The sequence below is a fragment of the Chrysochloris asiatica genome, unplaced genomic scaffold, assembly GCF_000296735.1.
Source record: "Chrysochloris asiatica unplaced genomic scaffold, ChrAsi1.0 scaffold00004, whole genome shotgun sequence".
NCBI lineage: Eukaryota > Metazoa > Chordata > Mammalia > Afrosoricida > Chrysochloridae > Chrysochloris > Chrysochloris asiatica.
In genome coordinates, this window is record NW_006408522.1 from 3,012,615 (window position 1) to 3,023,892 (window position 11,278).

An 11,278-nucleotide genomic window follows, 5' to 3' on the forward strand; every position below is an offset into this window, starting at 1 on the left:
CCAGACTGCAGAGCCATTTGAACTGCAAGGTGGGCGGTTCAAGCTCACCAGCTGCTCCTCAGAAACCCTATAAAGGGTCGCTATGGGTCAGAACTGACTCAATGGCACTTCACAACAACAACAACAAGCAGAATGCTAAATTCAAGAGTTGTTATTACTTACTGTTTACTATCAGTCTAGAAGGCATTACTGAAAAGTTTAAGCCCTTTATTATATACAGAAACCTAATGTGCTCTTCATTATGTGCACAGGGACTGTATATATCAAAATAAGTAGAAACTTAGAATCCTTTAGGCTAACTTTCCAAGCAAATAGTGGAAATATTTACAGAGTATATTTAAGCAGTGAATATGATTCTAAACTAATGTTGCTATAATTCTGAAAACTCATGACATTAGCAATATAGAAAATTGAATGAATTTAGGGATTGTGATAGAAATGGTTATAATCATACCATAAAAAGGCATACTAAATAAATAAGAAACAAGTATACTCAGGTATTTTATAGTCTACATGTGAAGATTGTTAACTCTACTGTAAACTAACATTTCTAATGCATGTTCTAAGGACTTTTTGAAATGGGAAAACAGTGTTCCGTTTTCAGGAACTAGCTTTAGGAATTCCTGGATTAAGCAAAATTAATCAGGTATCTTTATAATAGTCAGCTACCAAATCAAAAGGTATCTGATTAAAAATATCTCCTGAGACTTTAGTATTTTAATATACATTGCAAATTGCCAAAAGAGGCCTGTAGTATATATACCTTTTTTATTTGTGTATGTAATCCCTCCTTTTCATTTATTAGAACTAAATCTAACATGAAACACATGTTGGGAAATTTTGTTTTAAATTAAAGTATAAAGTGGCATGTAAGTGATGGCAGAACAATGTAGTATATTCTCCTAGTTAAAGAAGAAAAAGAGGTTTAAGTGAAGGAGATTTTGCTATTAAAGTGTTTGTGTACCTGACTACTATTTTTTTATTTATTTAAATTTGTTGTAAGTGCACTGCTGTCATAACTGTTACCTTACTTTGATGAAAATTCTTTGTTGTTTCTTCTGAAATTCATTGACGGTGGACCTTTCCTTGTGTGTTTTTGTATTTTGGACTAGGAGCCCATCTTCAGCTGGGTTTTATCTGTGGAAAACCTGTTTCCAGGGTTGAGGGTGTGACCTCTGCAGCTGCAAAGACTTCCCAGGGCATCACTGGCCTGAGAACATTTATTGTTGATTTCTCAGTTTGGAGCTTGCAGATGGCTTAAATTTAAACCCCAAATGTAAGTGTGAGTAGGCCTATTATGAATTCTGAGGAGAACCCCACCTCAGTCTAGGGCCCTGATTGAGGAAAAGTTTATTGGAATTATTATCTCCCTGGGCCAGTGAATGTTTTTTAAACCTACTCTTAAACTAGGGTGTAGTCAGTTCTAACTCTTAGTGATCCTGTATAGGGTTTCTGAGGCTGTAAATCTTTGTGGGAGCAGAAAGTCTCATCTTTCTCCACAAATAGCTGGTGGACTTGAATCACCAACCTAGTGGTTCACAGTCCAGTGCTTATTATATGGAGCCACTGTGTTCTCCAGCTAGTGATATAGTCCTTTGAAATTCTTGGCTTTATGTAGGTGTTTCATTTCCAGTTTTTTATCTTATGTTGTCCTAAAACATTGTCTCCTTTTTCAAATGTAAACTCCTTAATTACTGGGGAGTTCTGCAAATTACTTCTCTCCTGTTCAACTTCTACACAGTATTCTGGATTTCAGTTTCCTCAATGTTTTGGGGCCCTGAAAAATTTCATGTTTTTACTAATTTATTTATGCATTTAAAAGGATAGGTTTTGTTGTGTATTTAGGTAACATAGACTTCCTTATTGCCAGAAGTAGAAATTCTGCATTATATTTATAATTGGAAACAATGCTAAAGATACTCATTTAAAAAATGGCAAACTTTTAAAATATAAAAGTAAAACAGTTAAGATTCATGTGTTTATCAGTGGTGCTCTTTTCATAGTTTTTTGTTCTAATTTGCATACAAACCACTTACATCTATCTATTTGGATTGTTTTAGGAAAATGTCTTTTACTTTTCTTTCAGATGTAACTTTGAGTAATGGAAGATGATTGAAGACAAGGGACCTCGTGTTGCTGACTACTTTGTTGTAGCCGGATTAACTGATGTTTCAAAGCCTCTTGAAGAAGAAATCCACTTCAATGATGCCTGTCATAAAGTAGCTAAACTAAAAGAACCTATCACAGATGTTTCAGTTATTATTAAATCTATCGGGGAGGAAGTGCCACGGGATTATATGTGTATAGATGTTACTCCAACTGGATTGTCAGCTGATCTCAATAATGGAAGTCTTGTGGGGCCACAGATTTACCTTTGCTATAGAAGAGGACGAGATAAGCCTCCACTCACAGATCTGGGGTACATGCTTTTTAAAATGTTTTGTTCTTATTGATCCGAATAATACTCTGTATGGATTTGAGTATTGAAGGTAAAAACATCCAAGCAGCTTTTCTACTGTCTAGGGAAAGAATCTTGTATAAAATTTTTTATTTGGCTAAAATATAATTGCTGTTTCTAAAAGAGATGCTTGGTTTTAAAAAACTGCTCTCCTCACCCCCCTCAATTTTTTTAAATAGGGTACTAAAACAGGTTGTGTTTGCATCTGATTGTTTCCATTTTGTGGTTTACATCAACAAACACAAAGCTTAATTTGAATTTAATCTTATATTATCTTTATTGATAAGAAAAATTTACCATTTAATATCTAGGACTGTGCAATTAAAACGTATTAAAATTGAAATATCACATTGACACATTTAGGATCAGTTCATGCTGCCTGGATTTTGAGGATGTTTTATATATGAATAGTTGTATGTTTGTATTTTTTCATTTAATTTTTAGGGTCTTATATGACTGGAAAGAAAGATTGAAACAGGGCTGTGAAATTATTCACAATACTCCTTATGGACGCCCTGCCAATATTAGCGGCAGTACCTCATCACAAAAGATTTATATCACTTACCGAAGAGCCTCTTCTGAAAACATGACTCAGAATACGCTGGCTGTCACAGACATATGTATTATTATACCCAGTAAAGGAGAAAGTCCACCACACACATTCTGCAAAGTTGACAAAAACCTCAATAACAGTATGGTAAGTGATTATTTTGCACTGATAAAATTAACCATTGATGAAAAGAGCATACTCTGTTTTTGTAAAACAGCATAGCACAGGTACAGAACTGAAAAATACATTTTAAAAGATGTTGAATATTTTCTTTTTAGGGGAAGTACTTTGGTTGTGCTTTCAAAAGGAGCTGTGCAAAATCTACCTTTATTTTAATTCTACACTCTTGTCTGGTCTAAGAAGCCAGGTTGACACATTGGATCCTAAGCATAGGGTTCATTGTGGCTTACAGAGTAAGGTGTCAGGCTGTGCTCAGACTGTTCCCTTCTATAAGTCTCATGACTTCCTGAGCCTGAGTTTCCACATTGATGAGATAGAGATAAAGTAGTGTTTTATTTCACAAGCTTTTTATGCAGATTTGATTAATTAATATTTACAAAGAATTTAGAGCAGTACCTGGTATACAATAAGTGCTATGTATGTAAATGTTGTTGGTAGTGCCCCTTAACTCATGGCTAGCTCCATGATAGGTTAGGGATGGGACGTTTGTGATCTCTAGGGTTTTCATTGGCTGATTTTTATCAGCAGGCTTTTCTTTCTAATCCATCATAATCTAGAATGTCCTCTGAAACCTGTTCAGAGTCACAACTATGCCCCATAACCCTGCTTTCCTATGTGGAACGTGAGACATCTACCACTTAGCCACCAATGCTGCATATATGTGCTTTTTGTTGTTGTGAAGTGGCATGGAGTCAGTTCCCACTCAAAGCGACCCTGTATAGGGTTTCCTGGAGTAGCTGGTGGGTTCCAACCACCAACATTGTTTGTTACCAGTCCAGTGCTGATTGTACAGTGCGATAAGTGTAAATATTAAATATTTCTTTGGCTGACTCTGCTCTGTTTTACCAGTCCCTTTTTTGTAAATTTATTATCTAAAATGGGGAGAGTTCTTTTTATTTTACTTTTGTCTAGTGTTAAAGCTTCTCCTAAGTTTTTAAAAGAAACATTAGAGAAACAAAATCCTCTTAAAAATCCCTGATACTATGGTCCTTAGATAATCTTCAAACCTAGAACTGAACCCATTCCCAAATCACCTATCAGCCAAATAAGAGACAGGCCTGTGAAGTGAACAGTATCACTCACACACGTGCTTCTCAGAACAACCACCCATACAAGACCAAAAGGGCAGCATTTGTCCAAATACAAAGTTCTGAAAGCAGGAAGGGGCAGGAAGGAAGGATGAATGGAACAGAGGAGCCTAGGGGGCAAGTAGGAAGAGTGCTGTTGCATTGAGGGAATTGCAACTAATGTCATGAAACAAAACGTAGGTGGGTTGTTGGATGGGAAATAAATTTGCCAAAATCTGTAACCTTTTACCCAAATCACAATAAAGTATTCAAAACAAAAGCAAAATATTCCATGAATTTAGCAGTACATATCTTTTTTTAAGAAATTTTTGTTTCCATTGACTGAAAGATAGTAAAAGCAAGTTAGATACATATTTGGGATAGATGTACAGTAACTTCTTTTCTACTTCTGTTAAGCATACAACCTATTGCTGTTAGGTGCCCTCGAGTTGGTTGTGACTCATATCGACCTTATGTACAACAGAACAAAACACTGCCTGGTCGTGAGCCATCCTTACAGTAGTTGTTATGTCTGAACCCATTGTTGCTGTTACTCTGTCAGTCCATCTCATTGGGGGTCTTCCTCTGACCCTCCACTTTACCAAACAAGATGTCCTTCTCCAGAGACTGGTCCCTCCTGACAACATGTCTAAAGAATGACAGATGAAGTCTCACCATCCATGCTTTTAAGGAGCATTCTGGCTGTACTTCTTTCAAGACACATTTGTGTTTTTTTTCTGGCAGTCCCTGGTACTTTCAGTATTCTATGCCAACAGCATAATTCAAATGCATCAGTTCTTTTCCTGTCTTTCTTTTTCATCATCCCAACTTTCACATATATATGTGGTGGTTAAAAATTCTTCCATTTTTCCTCAAAGTGACACCTTTGCTTTTAAACATTTTTTAAAGAGGTCTTTTGTAGCAGTTGTGTGTAATACAGTATGCCTTTTAATTTCTTCGCTGCTGCTTCCATGAGTGTTAATTGTGGATCCAAGCAAAATGAAGTCTTTGACAACGTCAGTCTTTTCTCTGTGTATCATGATATTATTTATTGGTCCAGTTGTGAAGATTTTTGTTTTCTTAACATTGAAGTGTTGTAGTCTTTGGTGTGGTGCTGTGAATTAATGCACTGGACAGCAAAGTTGGTTTGAACCACTAGGTTGGTAGTCTAAGCTTACCAGCTGCTCCTCGAAAACCCTATATAGGGTCACTATGGGTTGGAACCAACTCAACAGCACTTAATAACAAAGTGACACAAGCAAGGTTTTGTTATCTGCATATCCCAGATTGTTAAGTAGTCTTCTTCCAATCCTGATGCCGAGACATACAACCTGTTGTTGTTAATTGCCATTGAGTGGGTTCCAACTCATAGCCACCCTGTATAGTTTGAACCACCAACATTGTGATTCAGACCGACCTTGTAGTCCAACGCATTAACCCACAGTGCCACACAGGAGTCTTCTCACTCCTCCTTGCACTGAATAAGTAGCAACTAATAGTTCCACCTTATATGGCCAGAAAGTATTTTATTTTATTATTTTTATTTTATTTGGTGCAAGTTTATAGAGCAAGTTGGTTTTCTTCTCAACAATTCATATACATTTTGATTTGTGACATTGATTGCAACCCCCACTATGTAACAGAGCTTTCCCACTTCTTCCCTGTGTTTACCATTACCATTTCATCTTTCTCTCTTGTCTCTTCCAGCCTTCTAAGCATTATCCTTTGACAAATGCCCCTTTTGACTTTGCATGGTTAATTCTTCTAAGATTGTACTTTCCTGGTGTTTACCTTATTGGCCTGTCTTGTGTTTGGCTGAAGGTTGAGCCTAGGTGAATTCAGTTAAAGGCTTGAAGGCTGACTGATGGCTGTAGTCTCAAGGTCCCACCAGGATATCATACCAATAAGCTTGGTCTTTTTTATGTTGGGTTTTGCTCTATATTTTTTTCCCATTCTTTCTAGGACCTTCTGTTGTACTCCCTTTCAGAGTGGTCAGCAGGGTAACTGGATACCATCTAGTTTTTTCGCTCTCAGGGTTGTGAAGGTTGTGGTTCACATGGTCCATTAGTCCTTTGAACTAATTATTTCCAGTCATCTTTGGTTTACTTCAATCTTCTTTGCTGTGGATGAGGAGAGCCAATTGTTGCACCGTAGGTGTCATTTCCCAAGTTTTTAAGACCCTAATTGTTACTCATCAAAGTAAGATGTAGAATATTGTCTTTGTGCACTGTGTTTTGCCAGTTGATCTTTGTATTCACCAATACTGTGGTTCTGAGCCCCAGGTCCAGTGACTCATTCACTCAAGGTGTTTTGTTATGATTAAAAAGTATAACTTTGCACCCTGAATGCTCTACTGTACTCATGGATTCATTTGCATACATATGTAGAAATATTCTTTGTTACATACATTTGTGGGTGTAGTTCCATTTGCCTTCCATGTACCTGTTTTAGGATGGGCTATCTAGAGAAGCAGAGCCAGTGAAGCTTATATATGTATGTATAAATAGAGGTTTATATCAAGGAAATGGCTCGCTCAGTTTATAGAGGTGGGCAAGTCCCAAGTTTGTTGGTCACATATCAGACTGGAGGCTTCTGACTCATGTAGCTGTGCGGCTAATGACCCAAGGTCAGCAGGTCAGATGGCAGGCAGACAGGTTCAGTAGGTAAGAAGGTAGGCTGCTGATGTCTCCCAGAATTAGCAGACATCAGAGCAGGCCACTGGCTCAATTGCAAGCAACCAGAGGTCAAGAGGATAAGCCAGCGACAAAAATCAGACCCAGCAGAGAGCCAGCAAGCCTTCCCTAAGTAGCTAGTATATTGAAAGCAAGCCACACCTGAGGAAGCGTCCCTTCAGTTGATTGGCTGCTCATAATAGATCTCATTATAGAGTTGATTACATTATATTATATCTCATTAGGAGGAATAATTACAAATTACATCTCAATGGGAAAACCACTAACAATCCTGGCCCAGTCAAGTTGTCACAAACTTTAACTATCACACCTGGTCGGCTTGTTTATCTATGTATTCATTCTTAGATGCTTAGGGCTCCTGGTGTGGCGCTGTGGGTTAATGCGCTGGATTGCAAAGTTGGTTTGAACCACAAAGTGAGTGGTTCAGGCTCACCAGCTGCTTCTTGGAAACCCTATACAGAGTCTCCATGGGTCGGAACTGACTTGATGGCATGTAACAACAAGAACAACAACACTGCCAAATAACTCTCATTTTATAACTTTTAAGATCACTATTTTGTATAGCAAGTTTATTTAGAAAAAGTAGAGCTGTTAACAGAACAACTGATTAAATCATCTATCTAATTCCTGGGGAACGGGAGTTATCTGAAAGTAAATTTTTGATTTGGTAAACCACAATGTGGATACTTTGTGTCTAAATTGAAAAATGTAAAACAGTGACTCTTCCTACTTTTTTGCTAAACTTTGTTTATATAAAATACTCTTGCAGTTTTGATATCTTGGCTCTTTTCCTTCAGAGCCTCTTAATTTTTACTGTCACTAGAACAAAACAAAATGGTTGCTGTCAAGTTGATTCAAACTCATAGTAACCCCAGTTGTTGCAGAGTGGGAACTGTGCTCCACAGGATCATCAAGGCTGTGTATGACCTTTGGGAAGCAGGTTGACAAATTTGTTTTTGAGACACCTCTTGGTGGGTTTGAACTGTTAACCTTTTGGTTAGTGTTCAGCACTTAACCATTTGTATCACCCAGGAACTCTTATGTCTTAAAGTCCCTGTTTTTCATTTTAGAATATTCTTTTTGGTTTCTTCCATATACAAGTGGTCATGCATTTTTGCCCTTTTGATAATCACAATGGTATTATTGAAGCTTTTTGGGTTTTTTAAAAATTGTGACTTGAATGAAGGCTTAAAGACAAGATCATCAGTTTTGCATTCAGCAAATCATACATTTTTATTCATTTCAATGACTGGAATCCCATCCATGCAACAACAGTTAGTCCACTTCTCCCCTGTAGTTCCCATTTCCATTCTACCCACCTTCCCAAACCTTCTCAACTTTGTCCTTAGTAAATGTTGCCTTTTGATTTGGAATAATTGATCATTCCTTGGTGAGCCATACCTTACTAGTACTGTTGTCTTCCCAAGATACTTATTTACTGCTTGACTGAAATCTGGGCCACAAGGGTGAGTTCCTTCCCAGACCTGAAGGGTGGGTGGTCAAGGGCCATAGTCTCAGGTTCCTCCAGTCTCTTTCTGACCAGTAAACTGGTCTTTTTTTTTTAACATAATTTTGAGTTTTGTTCCACATTTTCTTCTATCCAGAACCTTCTAATGTGATAACCTTTCAGAGCAGTTGGTTGTGGTAACTGAGCACCATCTAGTTCTTCTGATCTGAGAGTCGCTGTGACTGTTGTTCACATGTTCCTCTAGTCCAGTGGACTAATATGTTTCAAGCACCTTCCATTATCATCTCTCCTTTCTTCCACACATGGAGAGAACAATAGCTGCACCTTAGATGTCCACTCATGAATTTTTAAGATCCCAGACGTCAGTCACCCAAGTAGGATGTTGGACACTGTCTTTGTAGATTCCTTATACTAATTGACCATGGTGTCCCTATTGAATGTTTGTTGATGTTGTTGGATCTTTATAAACTTAACTTACTGGGAACTGGGAAGTCTTTTATTTATAAATTTCCTTTTCACCTGCTAAAACTCCAATTTGTCAGCATTTATATCATCTATTTGACTTTTATATATTCACATTGCTTTTTTTTTTTTTACAGTATCTCCAGAAGATTAGAATATTAAATCTTCCTTTGAGTTTTAAACTTTGCTCATTGCTGTGTTGGGATTTTATTTTATAAATGTTTTTCTATACTTACATCAGGAGAAAATTTCCTGAGGTTATAATCTCAACTAGAATATAATCCATTAAACTTAAAAAAAGGTTGAATTTTTTTGTTTGCTTATTGGTCAGATATTTCACACATATTTCCTATATGCTATGTTGTTTAAGAGATTTCCATATTATTCCCTTTTATTTTGGTTGGTTCTCTAATGCTTTTAGCTGTTCAATTTAGAAGGTACTTTTGGAAGACTGACAAATACCTAAAGTAAAAAATCAATTAATTATGATTCTGATTCTGATTCTTTAGGATTTGGGTTTTGTTTTTTAAATGATCATATACTACTAGCTATAATATCTTTTATGATTTGATGTGTACCTGATTTTCAAAGTGTTTACAATTGAAAATGTAATGAAATATGTGTGAGCTAAGTAATATGTGTGATGAAAGAAACCAAAGTAGAAAAATAATTCATATTTAAACATTTGTCTTACAAGAAAAGTCTCATGTACTTTGTATTTTCTGTGATACAGATACTTTCCTAATCTTGTCTTTGTCCTTACCTTTAAGTGACTACTGTGTTATCTGGCTTTTCCCAAGTGTAATGGATCACAGATTCAGAAGTGACTTATCTAGTAAGGACAGTTCTCATATAATTCTTGAAAGGATTATATGAGAAGCAAACAAAGATGATCATAAATGTATTTTAAACCTTCCAAGTAGATATAAAATCTTATACGTTACTCATTGAATCTTTCAGAAGTACCCTCTTTTAACTTACTCTTATTTTAGACATTATTCAACAAGCTTATCTGTTTTCTTCAGCTCACAGTATATTTGAAGGAACATTTAAAGACATAGGGGAAGGCACATAGCAAGGAAAGACTTAAGAAACAAGTATACCAGGAATATCAAAAAGTGATAGATACAGTCTGTTATAGAAAAAAGAGTCAGAAAAACTAAAAATATATATTTTTAAAGATAAAGACAAATATTAGGAATTTTAAAAGTAAATTTAAAAAGTAGTTGTAGCAAATTTAAAAAAAAATTAAAAAGTAGTTGTAGCAAAATTGAATATTGGTATGATGATCCTAGTGATCTTGTCTTTACTAAAATGTTTTATTTTGTTTAGGAAAAATTTTGCACAAGGAATCAAGTTTATAATAGCAAAAATAAAAAAGGAAAGAGAAAACCTAAATGTCCATTAACTGGGAAATAGATAAGGTGTGGTTCCTTCATTTATGGAATATTTTCCAATAGTTAATGTGAAGAAATTAAATATACTGTATCAGTTTCAGTAATTTTCAAAACCATATTGATTAGTTTAAAATACAAGCATAAAAGGGTATATTCCATATATTGTTGTTAAGTGCCGTCGAGTCGGTTTCAACCCACAGCAACCCTGAATAGGGTTTCCGAGGCTGTAAATCTTTACGGGAGCAGGTCGCCTCATCTTTCTCCCATGGAGCAGCTGGTAGTTTCGAACTGCTAACCTTGCAGTTTGCAATCCGATTCGTAACACTACGCTACCAGAGCTCCTTATATTCCATATATTACTATGTAAAATTAAAATGTATTCTTTCACCATACTTATTCAACCTGTATGCTGAGCAAATAATCTGAGAAGCTAGATTATATGAAGAAGAATGTGGCATCAGGGTTGGAGGTATATGCAATATGCAAATGATACAACCTTGCTTGCTAAAAACAAAGAATACTTAAAATACATACTGGTGAAAATCAAGAAAACAAAACTCCTCACGACTGGATCAATAAAATAACATCATTGATAGGTGGAGAAAAGATTGATATTGTCAAAGACTTCATTTTGCTTGGATCCACTATCAACACTTGTTGTTGTTAGGTGCCATCAAGACAGTATGGACTCATAGTGACCCTAAGCACAATAGAACGAAACACTGTGCTATCCTGGGGTAACCTCACAATTATTGCCACGCTTGAGCCATTGATGCTGCCATTTTGCCAATCCATCTCACTGGGGGTCTTCCTCTTTTTCTCTGACCTTCCACCTTATCAAACATCATATCCTTCTCCATAGACTGGCCCTCCTGACAATATGTGTGAAGTATGAGAGATGAAGTTTGACCATCCTGGCCTCCAAGGAGCACTCTGGCTGCACTTCTTCCAACACAGATCTGTTGGTTCTTTTGGCAGCCCATGGCACTTTCAATATTCTCCT

At 36.4% G+C, this 11,278-nt stretch overlaps 1 protein-coding gene across 2 annotated transcripts in view; it reads left to right on the forward strand.

Moving 5' to 3' along the window:
* The first annotated feature begins 2,086 nt into the window (after nt 1–2,086).
* The window catches only part of DENND4A (DENN/MADD domain containing 4A), a 105,717-nt gene continuing 96,525 nt past the window's right edge, over nt 2,087–11,278 (forward strand). The window contains exons 1-2 of one of the 2 annotated variants that reach the window (XM_006831519.1): nt 2,087–2,419; nt 2,903–3,155. In XM_006831519.1, coding sequence (XP_006831582.1) covers nt 2,109–2,419; nt 2,903–3,155 — 564 coding nt within the window. In that variant the 5' untranslated portion in view covers nt 2,087–2,108. The remainder of the gene's footprint in view (nt 2,420–2,902; nt 3,156–11,278) is intronic. The other variant, XM_006831518.1, reaches the window with a different exon arrangement.